Source organism: Euleptes europaea, chromosome 1, assembly GCF_029931775.1.
Source record: "Euleptes europaea isolate rEulEur1 chromosome 1, rEulEur1.hap1, whole genome shotgun sequence".
Classification (NCBI taxonomy): domain Eukaryota; kingdom Metazoa; phylum Chordata; class Lepidosauria; order Squamata; family Sphaerodactylidae; genus Euleptes; species Euleptes europaea.
In genome coordinates, this window is record NC_079312.1 from 52090769 (window position 1) to 52118727 (window position 27959).

The window sequence follows — 27959 nt, forward strand, 5'->3', positions numbered from 1 at the left end:
TAAGGCAGCTTCATGTGTGTTCATCATAAAGTGCACCATTCTGAAAAGCAAACCAAGGATCATGGAAGAATCCTCTGCTTAGTGACCTTGATTCATCGTTCTGCTTCTCTGAATGTGGCAAGAGAGGCAGGAGCCATGGCTTTGTATGCATGCACACTAGTAGCATGACCCTTTCAAAGGGGAGCAGTTCTGTAGAGGCTCACAGCTTCCCCATGGACTAACCACTGATATAAAGTATAGCTACCCTAAAGTTAGAGAGACCCGTGGCGCAGAGTGGTAAGCTGCCAGTACTGTAGTCAAAAGTTCTGCTCACGACCGGAGTTCAATGCTGACAGAAGTCATTTTCAGGTAGCCGGCTCAAGGTTTACTCAGCCTTCCATCCTTCCAAGGTCAGTAAAATGAGTACTCAGTTTGCTGGGAGTAATGTGTAGATGACTGGGGAAGGCAATGGCAAACCACCCCGTAAATAAATGTCAGGATGTGATGTCACCCCATGAATCAGTAATGACCCGGTACTTGCACAGGGGACTACCTTTACCTTAAAGTTAGGGCCTTTTTTGGGGGGGGCAACTGCTATGGGCCCCACACATGAGAGGGGATCTTATCTAAAATATGGTTCAGTGTTTGAAATGATCAGATTGATCTTCTTCCTTCATGGTAGCAAAACTGATAGGTTAAAAACACCAAGAGTTATTTTAGTTACCTTGGGATTTCCCCACACTTTCCAGTTACCAGGCTGTTGATGTAAATGGACAATGATCCTATTATGTCACCTGGCAATTTAATCCAGATATAAATGGCCCATTAAGTCATAGCTTGGCTGATAGCCCGGCTGGAGGGTGTGGCCATTTAAGCAACTCTACCAGCAAAGAATATTTATTTGCACCACTAAAGTTCTGGATGGGCAGCAATGTCAGCTTGTTTTTTCCCCAAAAACTGCACAAACCTGATATTTAAAAAACTATCAAATAATGAGAAAATTCACACACACACACCATATCAAGTAGTTGGGGAGGGGCCGTGGCTCAGTGGCAGAGCCTCTGCTTGGCATGCCGAAGGTCCCAGGTTCAATCCCTGGCATCTCCAGTTAAAGGGACTAGGCAAGTAGGTGATGTGAAAGACCGCTGCCTGAGACCTTGGAATAGGGTTGCCAACCTCCAGGTAGTAGCTGGAGATCCCCTGCTATTACAACTGATCTCCAGCCGATAGAGATCAGTTCACCTGGAGAAAATGTCTGCTTTGGCAATTGGACTCTATGGCATTGAAGGCCCTCCCCTCCCCAAACTCCACCTTCCTCAGGCTCTGCCCCAAAAACCTCCCGCTGGTGGCAAAGAGGGACCTGGCAACCCTACCCTGCTGGTCTGAGTAGACAATATTGACTTTGATGGACTAAAGGTCTGATTCAGTATAAGGCAGCTCCATGTGTTCGTGTGAATTAACTGAAATGCACATTATGGTTGGTGGCAGAGGCGCCCCGCCAATTAAGCTGCACGCTTGGGAAGCGAAACCAGATATTCTCATAACTGAGCAACAAAAAAACCACAGCTCCCCTCCCGGGCTGCGCCTAAGGCTAGGGCCGGACTTAGGTTTGATGAGGCCCTAAACTATTGAAGGTCATGGGGCCCTTTATATCTCCAGCTGTCCTTTGTCAACAACAAATTGTCGCTGCTTTTTGTGTTGAATATACGCTATATGGTAATTTATGGACCTAATCGGTATCTAAAGCCACTTGCACATAACAAAATATGCAGGCGGGGTCCATTACTTACATCATAGGAGCCTATACGAATCCCACCTTCGTCGCCACTGTTAAGTCCGCATGGGGGGGGGGGATTCATGAGATCAGAGACGGGGTTCAGCAACACAGCTTTATTTGATTTCAGCACAGAACGAACTTACCCACTGAACGGGCCCTGCTTATATGCCCCCCCTGCCCCCCCTGATCCGTGATAGGGGGGGAAATACCCTTGGAATACCCAATGGGACCTGCTGGCTTAGGGCCAATAGGATCCGTTTGTTGAGCCGGGTTTAGGACCCTTCCCGCAGAACTCAAGCTCCTGAGTCCCCCTTGATTACTCCCCAACTATATACACACCCAACACCCTGTATGTAGGTTTTATTTTATGTGTTGTTTATCTTATATTTTGGAAATGTACATCCAGGCTTTTTTTTTTCCTTTAAAAATCCCCCCCCTTCCCCCAAGAGAGGGGGGCCCTAAGCGATCGCTTGTTGAGCTTATACGTCAATCCGGCGGCGCCCCAGGCGGACGCTTCGCTTCCGCTGCTTGCCAGGCGCCGCTTGCAAAAGCCTTGCGCAAACGGCCCCTTGACCCGCGGGGCTTCCCGTACCGCCCGTCGGGGCGCGGGCCAGAGCCTGCCGCAGGGAAGCCGGCGCGCGTCGTTTGTGGAAAGTGACGTCGGGGGAGGGGGCGGAGCTTGGGGCGTGGCTGGGCCTCGGCGAGGCCGGCTGCCCTGGCTGGCTCTTCTCTTGGAGGAGGCAGGAATGGCGCTGCAGCCGCGTCCCCCGCTCCCTTGCCCGGGCCCGGGGGCTCGGCCGTCCCCCTACGTGTACAGCGTGCCTTCCGACGTGCTGGGGAGGTTCTGCGAGCAGATGGACTGCCTGAACGGTTATGACTGGCTGCGCTTTGGTGAGGAGCCGCGCGGGCGGGCGGGGGGAGAAGAAGCCGCGACTTTCGGCGCGGTTTTCACGGCAGGCAGCGCGGGGAATGAGATTGGGGGGGGGAACACGTGGTGAACTCCTGGTTTTTTTTTGGTGAACATAAGAAAGGCCCTGCTGGGTCAGACCCAGGCCCATCAAGTCCAGCAGTCTGTTCACACAGTGGCCAACCAGGTGCCTCTAGGAAGCCACTAACAAGACGAGTGCAGCAGCACCATCCTGCCTGGGTTCCACCGCACCCAAAATAATAGGCATGCTCCTCTGATACTAGAGAGAATAGGTGTGCATCATGCCCAGTATTCATTTTTGTGGCCCTAGACTCAACTAGGACAGTCTCTCAGTAGCTGTGGTGAGACGAGAAAGTATTCTGACTCATGGCTACTAGTTAAACTGGATGCTAGTCATGCTGCATACCTATTCTCTCCAGCATCAGAGGAGCATGCCTATTATCTTAGGTGCTGTGGAACCCAGGCAGGATGGTGCTGCTGCAGTCGTCTTGTTTGGGGGCTTCCTAGAGGCACCTGGTTGGCCACTGTGTGAACCGACTGCTGGACTTGACAGGCCTCGGTCTGACCCAGCAGGGCTTTGCTTATGTTCTTATGACTCCCTCAGCTGCTCCCAGTGGCTTAAAAGATTGTATGATAGGGTTGTCGTAGTGCTCTGTAAATTACATCTTGCAAACTGTCTGCAATTCTGGCCACTGCATCTCACAAATGACATGGCAGAGCTGGAAAAACTACAGGGCAACTAAGATGATTTGGGGCTGGAGCACCTTCCCTAAGAGGAAAGGCTGAAGTGTTTGGGACTTTTCGGTTTAGAAAACACAAATAAGAAGGGGCTTATAAAATTATGCGCGGGGTGGAGAGAGTTGATAAAACTTTTTCTTCCTCTCCCAAAATACTAGAACTGCAGGGCATCCAATTAAACTGATGGGCAGTAGATTCAGGAGGGACAAAAATACTTCTTTACGCAATGAGTGGTTAAAATGTGGAATTCCCTGCCAGAGGATGTAGTGATGGCCACAGGCATAGACAGCTTTAAAGTGGGGATTAGACAGATTCATGGAGGATAGGTCTGTCAGTGGCTCTATGTTTATTTCAATTAACACAAGTAACAAAGGGGAAAAGATGTCCAAACCGGCCATCAGTTATGCCATTAGGCAGTGTATAGCAGAGGCATATAGAGCCAGTAAGCTTATGGTTCCTGAGGGCATCACTGCCCATTCTGTCAGAAATGCAGCCATGTCATTGGCATTTGAAAAGCGGGTGTCTGTAGAAGAGATCTGTCATGCAGCCACCTGGTCCTCAGTTTCCACATTCGTCTAAATACTATTGCATCAGCTGATCAGGTGACCAAAGGGAACTTCCACATTTAGAGGCAGTAAACCTCTGAATACCAATGCCAAGAGGCAAGATCAGGGGAAGACCTCGCCTTCTGTGTCCTGTTGTTGGACCTCTGGAGGAACTGGCTGGCCCCTGAGACAGGATGCTGGACTAGATGGACCATTGGTCTGATCCAGCAGGGCTCTTCTTATGTTCTTAAGCACTGGTACAGAATTCCGTCTCATGATGTTATGATTGGCAAAATCTAGCTTGGAATAGCAGAATAGTGGCTGAATCTCTTTTAAAATTGCGTATATTTGAATGTATTTTAAAAATGTAAATATTTTAATGTAAAAACATGCAGTTCTGCAACGGCTTCCTCCCAAATTGTTTCTTTTGAAGATGCAGAGAGCAGTAAGATATGCAAAGACTTCAGTCTCAGGGCACTTTAACAGGAGATGCATATCAGAAGGACCTATATTATGACTGTAGAAGAGTGCAAGAGTCCAGTAGCACCTTAAAGAAATTTCTGGCAGGGTATGAGCTTTTGTGAGTCACTTCTTGGAGAAGTGAGCTGTGACTCATGAAGTAGTGAGCTGTGACTCATGAAAGCTCATACCCTGCCAGAAATTTTGTTAGTCTTTAAGGTGGTACTGGACTCTTGCTCTCTTCTGTTGCTGCAGTCAGACTAACACGGCTACCCATCGTGATCTACGTTATGACTGTGCAGGATGCTTCTTTCACTGCCACTACTAGGCTGAGTGACAGCTTTGGGGAAAGAAACCTCCCCGCTTTTTGTTTAGAGTTTTTTTTTTCTTATGATCAATAAAATCATGAGGTCCTCTTAGCATTTTGGCACCATGCCTCTGGAATGTCCTTACCCATTAGTCTGCCTCCACTATTGGTTTTCATGTGCTGTTCAAAATCATTTTTTACCCCAAATTTCATCAGGCATTTCATCTTAATTTCTTTCTTTCCTTCTCCATTAGATTTACTCGATCTGTTGATATTATTCTATTATTGTTTTATTTAGATGCCTTTTAATTGTCATCAGTTGCTTTGAGCAAATTGACTTTCAGGGAAAGTAGAGCCAAAAAAAAATCTTTTGGTGAATAAATAAAATGTTCAGATTGAATCTGATTCGACTTAGCTGTAAGCTGCTCCTAGAAGGAACTGCCAGTGATTTTGCCAAGTTTGTCCAATGTCTCTTCGTGATAGGAAATACATTCAGGAAAACTGGTTTTATCTGAAGCTTTCATTTAAGGTGGAGTGTGAGTTTAAGGGCTGAAAGTAGCTAGACTGCATTCCTGAAAACTGTGAGGCTGGTCAAATAAGTTTCCCTGGTGCCACAACTTGAGAAAGCTATTTCAAGTGTTGTGCAGGTCCTATGTGAATGGCAAAAAGGGGCAGGGAAGTTGTTATTCCTTGCACTATCCTGTCTGAGGACCCTTCTCCCTGGTATGCTGATACCATACTTTTAAATAGCCACTCACAAGGTCTCCTGTGGCAACTAAGAATTTCCTCCAAACGACCAAGGAAAGAAGCTTCTTGTTTTGTGTCTCCCCCGCCCCCCCGCCCCGAAAAAGAAAATATGTTTTTCGGCTACTGATATGTTGCAAATGACCAGCACTGATATGTGCAAACAGAATTTTTGGGGGTCCTTCAAGTCACAACTGACTTATGGCGACCCCATAGGGTTTTCAAGGCTGCCTCTGTGTAGCAACCCTGGACTTCCTTGGTGGTCTCCCATCCAAGTACCAATCAGGGCTGACCCTGCTTAGCAGCCAAGATCTGACAAGATCAGGACAAACAGATAGTCTAGTAAAATTTCGAACGGTAGTAACTCTTCTAGACTCCTTTATAAGGCTGGCTGCAAGTGAAAGCTGTAAAACCATAATGAGCACCATCAGATGTAAGGTCCACGGCCCAAAGAGGGACCAGATAGCCAACATGTTTGTATTTGCGCAAGTGTGAGTTCAGCTGGTATCTATGGGATCCAGCTGCCAGTCCTTCTCAATTCATACCACAGTAAATAAGGAATGGAAGGTGTGCTGTTAAGTTTTCCAGGACGTCTTTTGCTGCTTCTCATCATGTAGCCAGTACCCTGCTGACAAACAGGATCAAATAGCTGCCTTATTCTCCTCACAGTGGTTCTCATACAGCACTCCCTCAAGAAATACCTGTATTGTTTCTGGATTCCTGCAGAGCTTGGTTGTCCATTAAGAAGCCTCAGGCAGTCCTTTCTGCTATCCTTTCTTCTCTCTCCCCTCCAGTCTTTGAGATGATAGCTATCACAGGCATCTTACCTCAGTTGTTCTGTTGGAAATCTCTCCTTCAAATTGACAGAGTACTCCTGAATCAGGGACCGATTCACCATGGAAATGCATTCATCCATTGATTTTTAACTACATGCTCTAAAAGATCGAGGGCAAAACTCTAACCATAGCATGGCATGCGCACTACATATACATAAAACTCAACTGGGTGCTTGATTTACATGTTGAAGGACGTACACGTTTCTCTTTCTTGTGCTAGATTTGTGTTGCCTCAGGCTTTACTGAAAACCAAAAATCTCTCTGCCTTTTTCTTCTTTTAGCATCCCGTGTGATAACCGATCAGACTGAGCTGAGGAAAATCAAGTGCATGGAGAAGACGGGAATCAGTATAACCAGAGAGCTGATGTGGTGGTGGGGGGTTAGGCTCGCAACTGTCCAGCAGCTGTTAGAACTCCTGAGCGAACTGCAGTTTTATCGGGCAGCCAAAATCATCGCTGACTGTGAGTAGCTAGTCCTTCGTTTTGGACCAGTTAGTCAAAAAATCTGTTAATGCTTTCCATTTTCCCATCTTCATGGGGGGGGGGGGCTGTTCAAAATATCCAGATCAACAGGACTGCAGTTCCTGTAACGTTACACAGACAGGCACAGTGTCTCCCTTAGACCCTTCCCCTTCTGAAGCAAAAAGCCAAAGTGACCGAGATCTATGCCTATGTCACTTTGCAGATCCCCTCCAATGGGTAATAGAAGGATGTCTCAGGCCATTGAATGTGAACTAGACACTGTGCAATCCCACTGAAGGCTACGATATGAATGAATATGAAGGATCCATCTTTTCTGTATGAGAATAGTACCTTGATAAAAACACAGATTAGATTTAGAGAACTCATATCCAGGAAACTCTTTTAGGCATTCTCTACTATTTATTGGGTTTAATAGAAATATTTGCAGCACACCCACACCCCACCAGCTGGAGCTATGCTCCATCCTCCCAGTCTGTGATATCTTTTTTCTTAACGAGGACCCAGAATGGATTACCTCATTCTCCTTTTCTCTATTTTATCTTCACAACAACCCTATGAGGTAGGTTAGGATGAGATTGTGTGACTCGCCCAAGGTCAGCCAGCAAGCTTCCGTGACAGAGTGGGGATTCTAACCTGGGTCTCCCAAATCCTACTCCAGCACTCTTAACCACTACACAACACTGGCCATCCCATTGCTTCACATTGTAAATCCTGCAATCACCACTTAATTTTACTTGACAATACATTAACTGGAGAGAGAAAAGAGCAAGAGTCTAGTAGACTAACAAAATTTCTGCCAGGGTATGAGCTTTTGTGAGTCACAGCTCACTTCTTCAGATGAAAAAAGAGAAGAAAGAGTAGCTACTAGTGTAGTCTGGCCATTATTTACATTTTTAGCAATCCTGTGTATGTTAATTTTTTATTTTTTCTGTAAAAGTAACATTAGGACAAGCCTTTGTAAATACAAAACTGTTTGGGGAGGGGATCCTTTTCTAGCACAGAGAGAATGCAACTGTTGCTGATTATCATTGTCATTAGCAATTTCCTTCTTGTGTTGACTCTGCATGTAGCCAACCCAATATGGTGCTGTCGAAAAGAGGGGCTGAGTGAGTTGATTGTTGGTGGGAAAAGGTAAAAAGACCAGATGTTCAGAGCCCTAAATTGGGGCTATGGTGTATAGCGAAAGGAGGATTAACCATCCCCACCCCATATGGCTTCATCTTTCAAAATTAACCCTTTAATTCCTGTCACGATCCTTGTCTCTTTCAGGACTCAAGCTCACTTTTTTTCTGCCTTCTGCTGCTGAGCTCAGGGTTTGAGCTAAGTCACCAAGAAGGTGGGATTTGTGAGGAAAACATTTAACTAGTTTAACCAAACTGGACCAGAACCAGGTCGTGTGCCACTGCCAGAGCAGTTCCAGATATTAGATTTTCCCAGTATTATTCTGAAAGATGGTGTCCGGGTCACTTCTTTTGGTGTGTGTGTGTGTGTGTGACAGAGAGAGAATGAATGAATGAATGAGAGAAGGAAAAGATGTCAGGATCCTCCTGCCTGGCTTGTTGCTTCCCCCTCCCTTTTCCTTTGTGTTTCCCTCCCTACTTGGGGCAGAGCTGTCCTTTCGGATGGTGTCTTGTGTGGTCTTGGGGTACCAGTGCATATAGATCTTACTGCAGGGTTCCCCGGTTCCTCAAGGATCAGTCACCTTTGGTTTTTATGCCACTGAACATCTAATTAAATAAGAAGCAAAGATAGTTAGGCAGTACTCGCAGCAAAAGGGAAATATCACAGGGTTGGCTAGGGAAAGAAAACAAACAGAAAAAAGTGCTAGTTGAATTTACTTAGCCTCTGTCCTCCTTGACTGAGGCATGGGTTGGTCTCCTCCACTGGATGAGCTTAATGAGGTTCACTGTCCCAAGAGTTCCAGGACTAGACAAAGCTCACATGGCTGCATGTCTTGTTTTTTACTTCATTGGTGACTGGAAGTGTCCCCTTTTGTGGAACATGGGAGCGGGGGCTGGGGTTGCTCTCCAGTTCCCACCATGGACCCATTCACATTCCCAGTAATGAATCAGAAACTTGCTAGCATCTCACCCTCCCTCATTTGAGTGTGGGGCAAATGGGACTCTCGGCGGAGCATTATGCTCAGCTGATAACATAAGAGTGTAACGTGACGTATCTGTAACAACCTCCTGGTGGTCCCTGGCCTGAGAAATATCTGGCTGCCCTTGACCAGGGCCAGCAATTTTTCAGCCCCTGTCATCAGCCTGGTGGAATTCACTGTCAAACGAGACCCAGGCCTTGTGGGACCTGCCTCAGTTTTGCAGGGTCTGTAAGACAGAGATGTTCCTCTGTGTCTATGGTTGAGGGCAGCGACAGTTTTACAGCAGCTGGCCTCCCTTTACTTTCCCTGCTGTTCCCCATCTGGCGTAATGAGAAATTGTTGTTAGGGCACTGTTTTAGTTAATTTGAGTTTTAAGGGGTGTGTGTGTGGATAGATGGGTATGGATATAGATCTAAAATGTATATGTTTATGATTGTTTGGATGTATAAATTATGGTATTACGGTTGTTTACCACCCTGAGCCTGGCTGTTGCTGGGAAAGGGCAGGGTAGAAACCTAATGAAATGAAAACACAGGATCTTCCATCGGGAAAAAGGTGACAACTAGAAGATAAGTCACTGCCTCTTCCCATCACCCTAAAGCTGCCACCACTAGTGGGGCTGTGGCTCAGTGGTAGAGCATCTGCTTGGCATGCAGAAGGTCCCAGGTTCAAGCCATGGCATTTCCAGTTAAAGGGACCAGGTGTGAAAGACCTCTGCCTGAGACCCTGGAGAGCCACTGCCGGTCTGAGTAGACAATACTGACTTTGATGGACCAAGGGTCTGATTCAGTATAAGGCAGCTTCATGTGTGTTCACCTTGCCAGCAGTGCAGCTGCACTGTTTTGCAGACAAATTCCAAAAACAAAACCTGCACAGTACTTTTTATTGGGACCAACCAAAATGTCTCAGAATAGCTTTCGAGTTCTGTAGAGCTTGTCTTCAGGCTTGTTGTTCAGTCAAGCAAACAAAGGGAGAGAAGTTGGACCAAGGCATGGCCACTAAGCTCAAAGTCCTAGCAACTCGGTGCAATTTGAAAAGCTGTTTCATACCTGACACCATCGAATTCCATTTAGGCTGTAGCAACATCCCCTTTAGGGTTTTTAACAGCAGACATTGGGCTTTGGCACCTTATTTTCTCCCTCCCTCACCTCAGTTTTTTGTACTGACCGCCCAGCCCTTTGTTCTAAAGAACGAACTTGAAAGCTTATCACTGCTTTGTGATATTTGTGTTGACCTTAATATAAAAGATATGGCATGGCTTGCATTGACAGAAAGTACGGTACTTTTAAGGGCTTAAGTGTTATGATGTCATTCTAGAATTTCCAAAGTTGCCCAGTAGTGAGCCAGACATCCTCGTGACCTATTTTTCTAGAACTTGGTTTCAATTTTCAGGTTTCAGGGGGGGAACTATTTAAATCTAGTGATGCAGTCAGTTTAACCCTTTGGTGGTTAGCTTGCATTGTTCAACATGTGCAGCAGTCGTAAGTTATTTCAGGAAATCGCAGACTTGTTATCTGGAGAAAGATACGCGGAATGAAAAGTGCCTTTTTCAGCAGTAACATTTCTCTCTCTGGAATAATATGATTTATTGTAATTTGCAAGATAGTTGGACTGTTTGTGTTTACATTGTTGCATCATGATGATGATATTACTGTGTGTTTTCCTTATCTGCATATTGATGTTTGATACTTTGCGTAACAAATATATCAGCCATCTGGAAATATGTTAAGGAAAAATAAAACAATAGACATTTTTACACATGCCAGAATTAGCAGAATCATTGCAGCAATAAATGGCACATTCCTATGAACCATTGTGTTAACATTAGTAAATATTTGGGACACGATCCAAAGTTAAACACTTTTTTTCAGTCAGAGCTTTAAGCATATGCTTTATTGAAATTAAATGGACTCTAAAATGCTTAGTTTTGGCTGAATTGTGGTTTTATCCTTACAACAACAACCCTGTGAGGTAGGTTAGGTTGAGAACATGTAGCTGGTCCAAAGTGATCCAGTGAGCTTCCACAGCACAGTGGGTATCCCAGATCCTAGTCTGGGACTCTAATAGCTATACCACACCAGGGTGGCTGCTTTCGAACAGTAGCCAGCAGCAAGCCCTGGGTGAGTCATGCAAGCTGTGTGGTAGCGAGTGGTGCTTTCTGCTGGTCCTGGACCTGGTGAGCCCTCCCACAAAGGCCAAATCAGCCCTGGAAATGGCCCTGTTCCCCAGCACCACCATTTGCTGACAGAAACCAAGGCTGGAATGTTAGTAATAGCCACTGAGGCCATTTGTTTCCGCTGAGGCACTGCTTTTATTATTTTGGGAGTTGTGTATTTTCCCAAGATTTTCCTGCAAACCGTGGGCTTTTCTGAGGTTTGTATAAAGATTTGTAGTGTCTGTTCATGGCTCCAGTCTCTGGATTTATGTATCCACAGATTTGGCCATGATGAGAATTTAGATAAATTGATAGCCTTGGTGAGCAACCAGGCTTCATGTCATGATTATCGGGATGGTGTAATGTTAAAAGTGTCAGACTTGTATCTTGGAGATCCATGTTCGAATTACCACTCTGCCATAAAGCTTGTTGGGTGACCGTAGGCTAGTCACTTTCTCAGCCTAGCCTACCTCACAGGGTGTGAGTTGTTGTTCTTCGGGTAAAATGGAGGAAGGGGAAAGGATGCACGCTGCCCTGAGCTCCTCAGAGAAACAGCAGGATGAAACTGTACTAAATAAATTTTGGACCTTATACAGAGTCAAACCGACATTTTCCAGCAACGCTCTTTTCCCATCTCAGCTTATTTCTCCTTAGGGCTGCCAGCAACCTGGAGAAAAAAATGTCCTGTCCTTTTAGTAGAAGTTTAATGTGTGGAAATGGGCAGTTGAAGCTTTTCATGGCACCTGTTAAGCCCCTGTTAAAGGGGCAGGACACTTTTCCTCCTGGTTGTTGGCAACCCTATTCCTCATCCTCTCTCCTAGCTTCACAACTCACATGTGGGAAAGTTGTGGCTCATTTGTTGCTCAATGCAGGAAATTCACAACTACCTCCCCCCCACACCCCCAGTGACCCCTACGTCATGCCCAGAAGATGGCCAAGATGCCCTCCCTCTCATGATCTGCTTAAGGTCATAGAATCTGTCAGCTATGCTGATTCTATGACCTTAAGCAGATCATGAGAGGGAGAGCATCTTGGCCATCTTCTGGACATGGAGTAGGGGGTCATTGGGGGTGTGGGGGGGAGGTAGTTGTGAATTTCCTGCATTGTGCAGGGGGGTTGAACTAGATGACCCTGGTGGTCCCTTCCAACTCTATGATTCTATGAGTTTTGCATACCAATGCACATGCTTCCCTAATGCATACTTCCTTCTTAGGATCAAGAGAGAATCGTCATTTGTTTGGAGTACTGAAAGTTTTGGTTCTCTATCATCATTAGATTTGTGAAAGAGATCCTTTGAAACTCTGAACATTCAAGGTTGGCATCTCTTTGAACAGAAAGCCCCATCTGGATCATATTTCTAGGCCTCCCAACAAGTAGAATTTCCCACCAATCTGACTTGAACACATACAAATGTGTTTACTTAGATGTTGATACCCTGCTTCCCTCCCCCCCCCCCCCGTGAAAGTAACATCCAAAGTAACAGTGTTCTCTTCTCCATTTTGTATTCACAACTATCTCGTAAGAGAATGACTGGCCCATGCTCACCCAGAAAACCTCCATGGCACTATGGGGATTTGAACCTGAGATGTCAATCCAACACAGTAATCTCTATACATGCTGGTTCTATGTAAAAGGCTGTCTGTGTGTTTGGCTTTATTTTACAGGGATGTCACTCTCTCTTTCTACTGATTCCGTCAGGGCTCCTTTAGACCCTCGTCAGCAGGAGAACTTGCCACTTCACCCATATGGGAACAGATATGAAGGCATAAGAAATGGGACAGGAATCTCTGTGCCATCAAATTCAGCACACTCAGGTACAATACATGCAGAAAGTAAGGGTTTGTTTCTTTAATTCTCAGTCTTCAATGAACTGACAGGCAAAAGTGGTCTGCTTTGACCACAGTCACATCATCAATATATAGGGTTGCCAACCATGGTGGCTGGAGATCTCCCGCCATAACAACTGATTTCCAGGCAACAGATCAGTTCACCTGGAGAAAATGGCCACAGGGGAGGGTGGGACTCCATGGCATTATACCCACTTGAAGTCCCTCCCCTCCCCAAACCCCGCCTTCCCCATGCTCCACTCCCAAAATCTCCAGGTATTTCCCAACTCGGAGTTGGCAACCCTATTAATATATCTAATTCTCAGCATGGCCCCATCTGTGGATGCTTAAATCCAGAAATTACAGCCATGAACAGACAAAACATCTCTCTACAAACCTGAGAAAAACCCCAGGTTTTCATAAAAATCTGAAAAAAATACATTGTGGGGTATTGGGACCCACAAGATTGCCTCCAAAGTAATGGAAGGAGCACCTATACCTTTAAGAAACAAATGCCCTCTATAGTAGCTATTATGCAGGATTCTAGGCAACCACAAAAATATTGTTAGTAAAAGTTAGGGGGAGAGTGCAGAATCCTTTCCAGGTCTGTTTTGGCCTTTGAGGGGGAGACTCATCTTGCTCTTACTGCATTAGCTTCAACTTTTTAATTCCATTTTTTGCATTGTTTGTGACCTATCGTATAATACCATTTTTGCATTGTTTCTAATTTTTGTAATCCTCATCCTATTGCACTGTTTACTGGATGTCTCATGCTGTTTAACTCCACTGTTTTACACGGTGTAATCCGTGTTTAGTTTCAGTGAGAAAGGAAGGCTACAAATGCGGTGAATAAATAAAATGCGTAGGATCAGGCTGACAAAGAGACTAAGTACATTTGTTCTTTTATGTTGTAGGGTTTCTAGTTACATGATTTCCAGGCACAGATGTTCAGAAGAAATTAAAAAAAATCTGTTTCCTGTGGGAACCGTCAGGGCTGTATAAATAGCACACCCCTAATAGTTTTCATGTTAACTGTTTTCAGATCCTGTTTTGCAAGCAGACCCCGACTGTCTTCCTTTAACTCCACCTCCAGCTTCCATTGACCTTCCACATTCTTTACAGTCAAATCTTCCTGTTTCATCAAGTGTTAAGGTAAACCTTGAAGGGAAAATGCCACATGTTTTAGCATACCCTTGGCTTGGGGCCCACAAGACTGCCTTTCCCATTATTAACTCATGTGATAGCTTAACTCCTTGGACCAACACCTAATTATTCCTTCTGCAGTGTAGTTAGGATGGCCACTGCTAGATCTAGCGCTTTTTTTGGTGGCTGCTTCTATTTTATGGAATAGCCTTCCCAAGTTAGGAAGACTTCCACTTCGTTGAGATTCTGTGGGTTATGCCAGGAGGAATTATTCAGGAGGGATTTAGATAACGATACCTAATTTTTAATTACATATGTTTATTAAGTTTTAGGGATTGTTAATTTTATGCCGTTTTTATTATTGCAAAACACTGATTTCAGAGAAAGGCAGGCTAAAAATGCTTTGAATAAATAAATGATAATATAAAACGTGAACACCCTTTAGTTCGTAAACACCTGTGTCATACGCTCATTAGGGAGCCAAGATTTCTAGAGCTCTCTGTTGAGTTGACTTTCAGTGACACTTTTGATTTGCCGCTGCGTAGTGTTTGCACATGTATGTACCAGTGCAAAAGTCCTGAAATCTGTGCATTCCGTTAAAAGATGTCTTCATTGATAGCAGTATACAGAATCCTCTCTCAAAGCTGATTTACTCTGGTGACATGCCGTCTTCTTGATTTGTATCAGTTTTATAGGATACTCAAAGCCACCAATTCTGTGACATAACACAAGCTGTGGTTTAAGAGAGTTTATCTGTAATGTAGTTGCTGATAGAGATCAGTGAAAGGAAACCTGACAGATGAAGGGAAATAATGAAGAAAGAATAACCTGGTATCTTAGAATCATTTCCTGTCATATTCTTAAGCTTCTTTACAGGAAAGCTGTGCAATAAACCACAAAATCGGACTGGTAGAGTTTGCTAGCTCAGAAAGACACAGGTTGGCGCTTTACGCCCAGCCTTCCAGTGGCCTCTTTTAAGACTCCAAGAAGACCTGGTACTATATTTTAATTTGAGGCCTGCTTTAGTTCTTGCTACACTTGTGTTAGTTGTTTTTTCTTCTCATGGGTGTGTGTCTTAGTTCTTCAAAGACCATCTGTGTTTGACATCAGGATTTAATACATCAGCTAGCTAAGATTTATGTCTCAAAAATTCAGTAAAAAACCTTTGGTTTCACTTGTGGAATAAAGCCACCCTTTCTGCAAATGAAATTTTCCCTATTGATTCCTTTGCTCATACAGTTTTTTAATAATAGAAAGATTCCACACTCACACACACAACCTTCACATGTCTGTGTGAACAAGTGTATAAATTAATGTCTTCTTCCACATCCCATAACATCCAGTTAGGTTTCTAGTATTTTTTGTTTCAGAAATTTACTCAGAGCTGTAGAATCTTAAGGACTGAAAATAACTAAAAACATCTTGTCTGTCAGACTACATATACTTCATGAAGTCTGGATTTAGACCAGCTCATATTTGGGCCGTTTCCCCCTGGTATAATGGGAGACCTTTCATTCAGAAATAGACATGAGCGCAAGCAGTGCTTAGAACGAGAGAACAAATCTAAAATAAAATGTGGTCCAAAATATTGTTTACATATCTTCATTGACTTGGCAGCCGGCTAAACAACATTACCAATTCTTCATATCCTTAGTTTTCTCAACTGATCCTAACATCTAAATAGTTACACTCTTAAAGTGCAGCTCTACTGTTGAGCTGTTCTAAGGGTAAATGTATTGCAGCTGGTCTGGATTTGTGATAAAAGTCAGATTTCTCATGCTTATTGTTCCTGCGAAATGGTTTCTAGAAGTAACGTTGCAATACCTTTTCTGTGACATTCCCTAGCCATGCAGTTCATCTACCCCTCAGCAGGAATCGCTTCATAGTCTCCCTAGCAGGAGTCTCGTGTGGACCAAGGATGAAGTTGAAACTGCCACCAATGGTTTCGGCGAGGAGAACCGAATTAATGAAAGTATTTTTGCCGATACTTTCAAAGGCCAGAGGCACAATGTCCTGTATGCTGTTAAAAGACTAAAAGAGGTAAGTGTCTTTCTTCACTGAGTCATTTTTCTATTTTCCAATAGAAAACCTGATAAATGTTGGGGTCCACTGAAAAATATTAAATATTTTTTTTCTTTGAAATGAATGAAATGCTTTTTAAGAGAAGGTTTTACTTACTCAAAATGTATAGCATGAAAAAGTTTCAGCACTCCTTCCCCCCCCCCATTTTGCTATTGAAAAAAGAAGGAAATTTTGGGAAGTGGTGAGAAAAAACACTTATGAAATAGTTGTTTTTTTCCTTTTGGAATGTGTGGGATGCAGCATAGGTATAGCAGTTCACAACTCTCACATTTGTATTTGAGTATATTTGCCATTATGCTTGTAGAAAACTAAGGTATTTATACTTTTAATTTCCACACATATGCCAGTTAACACAATTGTATACACTAAGTATGCTATAAATGGAGAACCAGCATGGTGTAATGGTTAAGGTGTCAGACTAGGACCTGAGAACTGGGTGATCCTGGTCCAGTCATCCACTCTCAGCCTTGACCCTGGCTAGTATTTGGATGGGCGACCTCCAAGGAATATCAGGGACGTGATGCAGAGGCAGGCAATGGCAAACCACCTCCAAACGTCTCTTGCCTTGAAAAACACCATGGGGTTGCCATAAGTCAGCTGTGACTTGACGGCAGCCCCCCACTATAAATAATGCATTTTATGTTGCTAAAGCAGCATAATAGGTGTAAACTTGCTAGAAAAATAAGTATTGCACTTATTTAAATTTTCTAGGGAAAAAGGAGGGTTTTTCTCCCTTCCATGGCTTAAATTGCTGTAATTTTACATCTCTTGCAAGGAGAAGGCATTTAACTCTTCAATCTGTTTTATTAATTGAACCACCCTCCAATGCTGGAATTAGCATTTTTTAAAATGCATCTTTCCCCCTTTAATGTGCTACTAATGACATGCTATGGGGATGCATTTAAATTAGCAAAACCATGCAGACATAAGGCTTAAGCCCCCTTTACCCTCTCGTCATGGCCACAGTACAAATTCACTTCCTTTTACAGAAGAGTAACAGTTTTAGTCTGTCATAGCAAAATAAAATAAAAGTCCAGCGGCACCTTAAAGACTAAGCATGTTTATTTCAATATGATCTTTCGTGATACACAGCTTTCTTCTGATAGATATGTGAAGGAATTCTTTATAGGGAAGATTACAGGGGGAAATTCCATTGAGAGATCCAGCATTATAATAAATATAATAATAATAAATGTATATAATAAATGTATTCTTCATACCTATTTTAAACAGAAGGAATGTGCAAACCAGAATCAGACACAAAGATTTTTTCATACAGAAGTACAGATCTGTTTTCGGTAAGTTGACGATAGGGGAAGAGATCTCTGCAAATGGATAACTGTTATCTTTTCTAATAACTTTAGCTTACCTTTTAAGTATTACTTTGTGCTTGAACATTCTTTTTGTAAGCAGTAGCTCCACGAGGCATGAAGCCTTGCAGACTCTGCTAAATTTTGTGCATGTGGAAAGCGTATCATTAGCTGATCATTCATTCATTCATGATCGTCCTTTAGTGGCATAAAATAATAGAAGCATAAGCCCTTAGGGGCTCTTTTGGCATTTCCTATATCTGTAATTCAAATGTAGACTTGCCTTTCTTTAGCCTGTTTTTATACACCCCTTATTAAAATTCACAAGTGACATATTTCAATTTATAATTCATTCTGTGAATTGCTTGCAAAAGTAGATGTCGGCATTTACAGTCAGAGGTGCCAGTTCTCACTTCCAATTAATTTCACAGAGTTAGCTGAGTTAGTCTGTTGTAGTAAAAATAAACAGGAGTGTTGTGGCAACCTAACGACTAGCAAGCTTTTCTTCTGCTGTAACTTTTCAGGTACAGATGTGTATATTTGAATAAAATAAAATATAAAAAATAATAAAGAGAAAAAACGTGGAAATGGCAGGGTCAAAGGGCCATAAAATAAGGAAGTACAGGGTGAGACATACTTATGTACAATTCAAACATAATCAAGAAAAGTACAGAGACCATTTACAACAGTTCCTGTTTAACTTTCCATCATATGCAGACACTGACTTTATTCTTAAAGGGAAAGTGTACAGGGATTCCCCTGGGAAAACCTAATTCTGTGAGAATTTCCCTCCAGCAGGCAGGAGAAATGTTAAAAGCAAGTTGAATATCCTTTTGGGTCATTCATTTCTATGCTCAGGAAGGGGCAATGGGGAAGCGAGGGGAAATAGGAGAACCTGAGGTCTGCTTTCATTCTCTTTTCAAATTGAGAAGGGGTGAGCTAACATCTGAAAAGTCCCAGAATTAGTAAATGGCACTTCTGTTAACCTCAACAACTAGCTAAGCTGTGTCAGTGGTAAGAGGTATAACTGTTTAAATAGCCCCGTTTTAGTATTTTAAATCATGTCTATTCATTTTCCTTACATGATATATGTTCAAATGCCACGTAGGTGCTGTCATCATAACATTCTGCATCTTCTGGGCTTCACTATAGAAAGTGAACTTCACTGCCTAATATACCCGTACATGCCTAATGGATCATTGACTGACAGATTACAGTGCCAGGTAAGCAAAAACTTCAGGTATTGTGGCTTACAGTGTCTGAATTTTATCTTTTTGGTTTTATAATAAAAGCATTTGTGGGTTGCCTTGTTTTGGACATTCTTATAATGCGCTCTACGAATGTTGCCTCATGGCTGCAGAGGTGAGGGGAAGGACGTTGGACCCAGACACCAGCCAGAGGAGGAGAGACTGCAGGGGAAATCACCTCTCTATTCAAGAAGGACATTGACCAGGGTAGATCAGCCTTGCCTTAGGTGTTGGTCAGTGTAGCAACAAAACAAAACCAGTATACGTTTTCATTGCTACACCAGAGGAGTAAGAGTGGCTGGAAGCCTTCCCCCCACAGTATAGGAAGAATTCTGCTTGAACACTGTCAACTCCAACTCCCAAGGGATGGAAGGGGTTGTGGCTCAGTGATAGAGCATGCAGAAGGTTCCAAGTTCAATCCCTGGCATCACCAGTTAAAGGACCCAGGCAATAGGTGATGTGAAAGACCCCTGCCTGAGACCCTGGAGAGCCAGTGCTGGTCTGAGTAGACAATACTGACTTTGATGGACCAAGGGTTTGATTCAGTATAAGGTAGCTTCATGTGTTCATGTGAGCCCAGGGTTGCTGTGCCCTCCAGCGCCTGTCTCTTCCTTTTGTTCCAAGGCTAACAAAAACAATGAGAGATGAGAAGATTTAAACCCACTCTCCTTCCATGCCACATTCCCAAACCGGTTTCCCTCACCCTTGCTGCAGTTTCCATTTTAAAAGGATGGGAAGATCCAGTCATAGATCTTTCAGCCAGTCATCTGGCTTGGCTCTCAGTTGTGTCTGTTTAGGGCTTGGTTAACTTAGTTGATTGCTAAAAACGGAAATGTGGATATTGCTTGAATTCATTACTACAATATAATTATGGTGAATTATTAGCATACAACTAATTTACACCTATCTGGTTATGCTAGGTCATATACATATTTATCAGGCCTAGTTACAACTTCTAAAATGTACAGGTTGAGTATCCCTTATCCGGACTGCTTGGGACCAGAAGTGGTCCGTATTTTGGATCTTTCCGTATATTGGAATTTTTTGGAATTTTTGCATATACATAATGATATATCTTGGGGATGGGGCCCAAATTCATTTATGTTTTAAATACACTTTATACCCATAGCCTGAATGTAATTTTAAACAATAATTTTAAAATTTTGTGTACATTAGACCATCAGAAAGCAAAGGAGTAACTATTTCACCAGAATACCTGTATCAGCTGTTAAACAAGAGCAACAACAAACTAACAACTGCAGGCTTTCAGTCTCCACCTACGATGCAGTGTACACTGTTTTTTTTTTTTTTTTTTAGGTGAGAGGAAACGTTGAAAGCAGGCAGCACGAATCTGCCTGTATGCCTGCTCAGAGGGTCCGGTTTTCGGATCAGTCCGGATATGGGATGTTCGGATAAGGGATACTCTACCTGTAATTAGTTTCTAGACAGGGTACCGTGAGAGTCATAGCATTTAAAAAAATAGTTTGTTGATTATATGGTGAAAGTAGTCTCTTTTAACCCATTAATTATTTGATTTCTGCTTCAGTCCAGCGTGAGATCCCATTACCCGTTCATCAGAAAACTTGTCCAGTTTTATTGTTTATTGCCTCACAGACTCATTGGTCTCGCAATCTTTGAAAGGATAAAGAGCTACTTTTCCTTCTGTTGCAGGGTGGTTCTGAACCATTAACCTGGGAGAAACGCATTAGAATTGCTGTTGGACTTATTCAAGCTATTCAGTATTTACATAATTTTGGAATTATTCATGGAAATGTAAAAAGGTAGGGAGCTGTTTTTAAAACCATATTTTCTTCTTCATCCCATTCTAAATGTAAACCTATGAAACTATTGAGGGAGTTTGGGAAGCCCTGTTGGGCATATGTGACTTGTCGTGCTGGAGCATGTGGATAGAAGGAGTGTTGGTTTCTTCAGGGTGGATGAGGTGGTGGCAGAAGGGACACAGGGTGCTCCCCACCCACAGAAGAAGTCTGTGCCAGAGTCCACTTCCTCATCTTGCCTCACTGTATATTGCATTGCTTTATAGCTTGTTAAAATCATCTGTGAACACGTTGGGGCCCATGAGGAACTGCCGGGGATGGGGGAACCCAAACCACTTCCTCTTGCATACTATATACTCTTTTGGGGTTCAAACATCCCCTACCCCCCTTCTTCACACGCCCAACTGACATTCAGCAGAATGTGGCTCCTGGAGGCCAGTGAACATGCTCTGTGCTTGTTTTAGTTCACAAACTAATATTTTTCTGCATGCCTCGTAGCCCCTCTTGCATGTAAGTGGCTCCATTTCCTCTCCATATGGAGAGGCATTCCTCTCCATATGGAGAGGCATTTGACAATTGGCTTTGGTCGCAGAGGAAACCAGTTAGGGGTCTATATGGAATAGTGTGAGAAAGGGGGATAAATGCAAACAAGTTCTAGTGCAACACAGCTCATCTCCTGGATAAGTGGTGCCCTGCGTAGCCCAGCTATATAAACCTTGTCTAATGCTATTAGTGTGGTTGCTTTATAGAAGAAGAGTTGGTTTTTAAGCCCCGCTTTTCTCTACTGAAAGGAATCTCAAAGCAACTTACAATCACCTTCCCTGCCCCCCCCAACAGGCACCTTGTGAGGTAGGTAGGGCTGAGAGAGTTCGGAGAGAACTATGACTAGCCCAAGGTCACCCAGCAGGCTGTATGTGGAGGAGTGGGGAATTGAACCCCGTTCTCCAGATTAGAGTCCACTGCTCGTGTGGAGGAGTGGGGAATCAAACCCGGTTCTCCTGATTAGAGTCCACCAGTCTTAACCACTACACCACACTGGCTCTTACAGTTTTGACTGTGGAAGTTTAGGAATAGGTGAACAGGAGCCACTCATGAATTTGAATGATGTAGCACTTGTAGGAAGATACTTTTACTTGCCTCTGTTTATTCTGTGAGGAAGAGTTTGCAGGTGAGAGAAAATGCTTTACCAACTCCAGGATAATATAGCCTGCTCAGGATCCAAGCAGGCCAATCGCACCCTTACCTTCTCTCTCACTGATGCTCAACTGCCCCTCAGCTCCATAGCTCCAGAAAGGCGAACGAGCATTCTCAGTCTTCCTCAGGCTTGTTTACTTCTTACCATTAGGAGGGGAACGGTGGTGAGGATTATGGCCATTGGTTGCCAGTTTCTTTCTTTTTTTTTGTCTCCCACACACAGTTCCAACGTTTTGCTAGATGCAAACTTTGTTCCAAAACTTGGACATTCCGGCCACAGACTGCAACCTGTGGAGAAAAAAACCGAGAACGGAGGGATGAAGACCAAAGTCATGCAAGCTTCCCTGGCTTACTTCCCAGAAGATTTCATTAGGCATGGGCAGCTAACTGGAAAAGTGGATATATTTAGTTGCGGAATAGTAAGTGGTCCATCTTTTCTGCATGAACACCGCAAGTCTCATACAAAGAGACTAGCAACTGGGGGTCTGTTGTATCAGGTATATTGCATAAATAGCCAGCCTGCCAGAGCCCTGGAAAGGGCCAGGGTCCGCAGACCTTATTATGGAAGTGGCAGATGGGCCTCCCATTGAAGGGGACTGTGCACGCCAGGGCCAAGGGCTGCTGGAGAAAGGGTTTAATATTATGTGAGGGTCTCCTCCCATGTATGCAGCATTCCACAGACACAAAGGTTCATGGAACGTAAGCTTTATTAATGTTCATCATAACCAATATTCATGGGTATAAACCTATGCTTGAAAAGAAGCCAGAAATAACTCTTAAGATCTCTGAAGGTAAAGAATGAAGGTTTTGGTATCCCCCTGTCAACTTCTTGCCTCTTCTCTGGCTATCAGATGCAGAATTAATTAGGGAATATAAGCAAATTGGGTGCAGGGTAGGGTTGCCAAGCTCCAGGTGGTGGCTGAAGATCTCTCGCTATTACGACTGATCTCCAGGCGACAGAGATCAGTTCCCCTGGAGAAAATGGCCGCTTTGGCAGTTGGACTCTATGGCATTGAAGTCCCTTCCCTCTCCAAACCCCGTCCTCTCAGGCTCCACCCCAAAAATCTCCACGTATTTCCCAACCCAGATCAGGCAACCTTAGTGGGGGCGATGTATGAAAGGGAGCGCACACAATATTTAGGTCACCTCAAGGTAGATTGTAGAGAATATTGTTAGCACAAAATGTACAGAGGATAGAATACAATAACTGCTCTGGATTAAATTTCTGCTTGTTGCATATGTCTATTGAGCACAGAAGATAAAAACATATGAACAACATCCCAGCAACATCCTCTGACCCTACTGAATAATCCATTCTAAAGAAAAGCAGTCTAATAGTTTAAAAATGCTTTCTAGGTTCTAGCAGAGATACTGACTGGCATTAAGGCAATGGATGAAAGAAGACACCCCATTTTCCTGGTAAGTGGAAAACGTCTTTTTGTTGCATTTTAAATGAGATGGACCTGAATCGGGGTAGCTCAAAATAGGCGCTTTTCACCCTGGCCTAAAGAACATCAGGTTCGAGGATGTGGCAAGTAGGTATCAGACAAGATTTTGCGCACACAATACTGCTGATCTGCATGAAGACACAGGAGGGAAGATGGCATAGTATAGCCCAATCTCATTAGATCTCGGAAGCCAAGCAGGATTGGAACGTGGATGGGAGACCATTGAGGAAAACTCTGCAGAGGAAAACAATGGCAAACCACCTCTGTTTCTCACTTGGCTTGAAAGCCCTTTGCTGGGGTCACTATACGTTGGTTGCGACTTGATGCCGCTTACGTGCGTGTAACTTAGATTGTAAAATGCAAATGAAGATGTTAAAAATAAATATTTCTGATGCAGTCTTCATCAGTTGACTGGTTGACATGTGGACATATATAAAAGACACAGGCCATCTGCATCTTTCTTTTCTTCAACAGAAAGATGCCCTCCTTGATGAAATTCAGGTGGCAAAAGAACTGTTCTGCTCTAAGAAAGGAACCTTTGAAAACTTAGCTGCCAAAGAAATATGTTGCAAGTATCAAGACAGGAATGCGCCCCACTGGCCAACAACGTCTGCCATTTATTTGGCTACTGCTGCCTGTGTGTGTTTGCGGAAAAAGAATCCTGACATAGCAGAGGTAAGCATGGCAACTCCCTGCCCTTCTCTCCGACATCAAAGCTGCACTTCTCAGTCCTACAGATGTGTGCACAGCATAAACAAAGATCTGCACCACAGCCACATAGTAAACTGGAGTGAGAAAAGAGGGTGGATAGTTAGTATATATGCAGCCCTTAGATGTGGTAGGCAAGGATCAGGGAAACCTGAGTTGAAACCCCCATTCAGCCATGATGCTTGCGTTGGGCCTTTCATATTTTCAGCCTAACCCCAAAGTGGTGGTGTGAGGAGGGGGAGAGATATGCCTGCCACTCTGAGTTTCTTGGAAGAAGGATGGAGGGAAAATAGGATAGCTAACATTCCAGAGGCTGTTACCCCACCAGGATGCTATTGCAGAAAAAGCCCTACTTCTGGTAGCCACCTACCAGAAGGGCCGTAGCTCAGCGGTAGAGCCTCTCCTTTGCATGCAGAAGGTCCCAAGTTCAATCCCTGGCATCTCCAGTTAAAGGATCTAGGCAAGTAGGTGATGTGAAAGACCTCTGCCTGAGACCCTGGAGAGCCGCTGCCGGTCTGAGTAGACAATACTGACTTTGATGGACCAAGAGTCTGATTCAGTATAAGGCAGCTTCATGTACTCATGTATATACCTTCAGGAGGTGTGGAAACCTGGAGGACCTCTGAGGATGGTCTTAAGTGTATTATTGTTTCAACAGGTGAATTCATTAATGGAAACAGCAGATCATCAAATGCAATATCAGAAGATGTCTGAAGGAAGAAAATATCCTGGACTGTCTCTCAACACCCCTGAAGAAACCAATGATGAACCAGCCAGCCCTTTCTACAACAGCTTCTCAAATGACAACTGTGATGGAAGCATGAATGCTGAGTCGTTGAACTGTGTGGATTTGTTACCTCCATTAATAAGAGTCATGTCTCCTGAAACATACTCTGAGCAGATGTTACGGGTCCCTTGTGAGACTGATGAATCAAGTAACTTTTCTTGGGTTCCTTTGGAGGATGTTGCATACAACCCACCAACCAATGGCCTTCCAGATCCAGAAAATGTTTCCCCCATAACATTTCTTACAAATGATCCAGAATACAATGATGTCATAGCAAAATCCGTAGTCTCAGAAAGACATCTTCCGCCTCAGCAAGCTGCTGTTTCTTCAAACAGAACTCTCTTAAATATAGAACATTTTGGTGCTACCTGTTCTTCACAAGGTAATGCTTTTAAGTATTATTTTAAGAACATCTGCTGAGTATCTCTTAAGACCTAGGCAACCAATTTTCAAAATATCCCATGAACTGGAAGGTGGGAGTTAATTTCAGTATTTAGTGGCATGTGGTTAACATAGTGGGGTGTATGTGTGCCTGTGTGTTTATCTGTGTACCCCTACACAGACACACTCCCTTGAATCAGTTTTTAGAAAAACAAGTTGGCATAGATTTTCAGTGGGAATGAAATATAACAATTTGGGTTTCCTGTTACATTTCGTTCCCATTCCTTTCACATATGTGCCGTTACATTTTTATATAAATACATGAAGCTGCCTTATACCAAAACAGACCATTGGTCTGTCAAAGTCAGTAATGTCTTTTCTGACAGGCAGTAGCTTTCCAGAGTTGAAAGCAGAGGTCTAACATCAGTGACCATCCAGTCTTTTTCAGAGGAGATTCCAAGGACTGAACCTAGGATCTTCATGCAAAGCAGATAATCTACCACTGAGCCACAGTCTCTTTGTCTTTGTCAGGTATCTCTCAGCCCCACCTATCTCACAGGGTGTCTGTTGTGGGGAGGGGAAGGAAAGGTGATTGTAAGCTATTCTGAGTCTTCCTTAAGTGGTAGAGAAAGTCGGCATATAAAAAACAACTCTTTTATTAATAGTAGCTAAAGGTAGTCCCCTGTGCAACCACCGGGTCATTACTAGGCAGACTATGTTTATGGGGTGGTTTGCCATTGCCTTCCCCAGTTGTGTACATTTTACCCCCAGCAAGCTCAGTACTCATTTTACTGACCTCAAAAGAATGGAAGGCTGAGTCAACCTTGAGCTGGCTAACTGAACCCAACTTCTGTCGGGATCGAACTCACGTCGTGAGCAGAGCTAATAATAGTAAGAGACAGAAACTGTCAGGATTTTCACATGTGTCTGAATGTTACCCAACTTGTTAGAGAGCTCTGCCAAGGAGATAGATCTCTTCCTACCTCTCTACTCTGGAGGATAGTTAGCTACTCTAAAAGCCCCTTTTGATGGATTTTGCCCCAAGGATGGACATTTGTCTATATTATGGGTCTACTGCCATTCTAGTGATCTTCTTTCATGATGGTTTAGTGTTGTTAATGTTGTGTCTGTTTTACATCAACCTTTTTAAGGTTGCTTTGTTAGCTGATGAGCTTTAGGAAAGGCAGGATATAAAACATTTTAAATTAATTCATTAATTTTGGGGTTGTTGCATTTCTTCTCAGTACTTTTACTTCACTTCTATTCTACTTTATAGATTTGAGTCCAGTAGTACCTTAGAGACCAACAGAAATTTGGGGTATGAGCTTTCAAGAGTCAGAGTTCCCTTTGTCAGATCTGACAAAGGGAGCTTTAACTCTTGAAAACTCAAACCCTGAAAATCTTGTTGGTCTGTAAGGCACTGTGTGTGTGTTTGTGTGTGTGTAAAGTGCCGTCAAGTCGCAGCCGACTTATCGTGACCCTTTTTTGGAGTTTTCATGGCAAGAGACTAACAGAGGTGGTTTGCCAGTGCTTTCCTCTGCACAGCAACCCTGGAATTCCTTGGTGGTCTCCCATCCAAATACTAACCAGGGCCAACCCTGCTTAGCTTCTGAGATCTTACAGGTCAGGGCCTGTAAGGCACTACTGGACTCAAATCTAGCTGTTCTACTGCAGACAAACACAGTTACCCGCTGAAACATTCTACTTTTTATCTCCTTGCTGAATCCCTAGCAGTGTTGCAATCCCTGCCTTTCTCCTTGTCTCCACTGAGAAGTGGAGACTTTGTCTATGTGTAAAGTGCTGCCAAGTTGCAGCTGACTCATGTTGATCCCAGCAAAGGGCTGTCATGGCAAGTGAGAAGCTGAGGTGGTTTGCCGTTGCCTTCCTCTGCAGAGTCTTCTTTGGTGGTCTTCCTTCCAAGTACTGACCCTGCTTAGCTTCCGAGATCTGATGAGATTGGGCTATACCATGCCACCTTCCCTCCCCTAGTCCAGAAATGTTATTATCCAGGAGTAGCAGAAAGTTTGCTCTCCAAACCCTATCCTTTTTCCAAGCTGGGATCCAGACTTGTCCAGACAGGATGAGGATCAAGAGAAGTGCCTGATGGGCTGGAGGTTCTTCTTCTAGCATTATCAATATACACTAGCCGCTGTAATTGAGCCAGCATGGTCTAATGGTTAAGCATCGTGGACTCATCTAGAGAACTGGGTTTGATTCCCCAGTCCTCCACATGAAGCCTGCTGGGTGACCTTGGGCCAGTAACAGTTCTCTCCGAACTCTTTTAGCCCCACCTACCTCACAAGGTGTCTGTTGTGGGGAGGGAAAGGGAAGGTGATTGTAAGCCACTTTGAGATTCTTTAAAGGCAGAGAAAAATGGGGTATAAAAAAACCAACTCTTCTTCTTCTTTAGTGTAATTAACTAAGAAAGCCAGTGTAGTGTAATAGCGTTGGACTAGGAGTGGGAAAACACAGATGGGGAGATCCTCATATACTGCCCTGAGTTTCTTCAAAGGAGGAGGCTAGGATAAAAATGTTACCAATCGATAGTTGATGGATTTGTACTACCTGTTTAACCTTTATTATTCAATCCTTTTAAAAGACGTTTCTCCTAAAACTAAACAGAGGTTAGCAAATATCTGTTTTTACACATTAGTGCGCCAATTTGTAAAAGCAAGTAACATTGTTGGGCCTGACTTTTGATTTGGTTTACAAGTTTGGAAGTAATTGCGTTCATTATTGTATTTCAAGCAGGTCTCTTGAGAGAAGGTGAGTAAATGTACTAAATAAAGTATAAATTTTGTTTGCTTTGTATTTCAGCATCAGCCAAAGAAACCATTGGGGAAATAAAGATCAACGATCAAAAACAGAAGATGATGCAAGATATTTCATTATATAAAGAAAAAAAGCTAAACACTTCTGAACTTTTGGATCTTAACTGAATCATCATCAATGCCATTTTCAGAAGAAACTCATTTTCTTTGGCATCAGCTACAGCAAAATATGT

The 27959-nt window shown here is 43.5% G+C and overlaps 1 protein-coding gene across 1 annotated transcript; it reads left to right on the forward strand.

The window, feature by feature from the left end:
- Nucleotides 1–2502: 2502 nt before the first annotated feature.
- IRAK2 (interleukin 1 receptor associated kinase 2) lies at nucleotides 2503–27894 on the forward strand. Its single transcript, XM_056852773.1, has 13 exons — nucleotides 2503–2647; nucleotides 6595–6774; nucleotides 12716–12865; nucleotides 13920–14029; nucleotides 15866–16060; nucleotides 17336–17400; nucleotides 18521–18635; nucleotides 20331–20440; nucleotides 21855–22050; nucleotides 22988–23050; nucleotides 23554–23754; nucleotides 24446–24956; nucleotides 27773–27894. The coding sequence occupies exons 1-13, from the start codon at nucleotides 2503–2505 to the stop codon at nucleotides 27892–27894; spliced, it is 2163 nt and encodes a 720-aa protein (XP_056708751.1).
- The last annotated feature ends 65 nt before the right edge of the window (nucleotides 27895–27959 follow it).

Coding starts and splice junctions, on each gene's coding strand:
- IRAK2 (XM_056852773.1), top strand. CDS start 2,503: ATGGCGCTGCAGCCGCGTCCCCCGCTCCCTTGCCCGGGCCCGGGGGCT. Junction 22,051..22,987: donor ATATATTTAGTTGCGGAATA/GTAAGTGGTCCA, acceptor AATGCTTTCTAG/GTTCTAGCAGAGATACTGAC. Junction 23,051..23,553: donor GAAGACACCCCATTTTCCTG/GTAAGTGGAAAA, acceptor TTTCTTCAACAG/AAAGATGCCCTCCTTGATGA.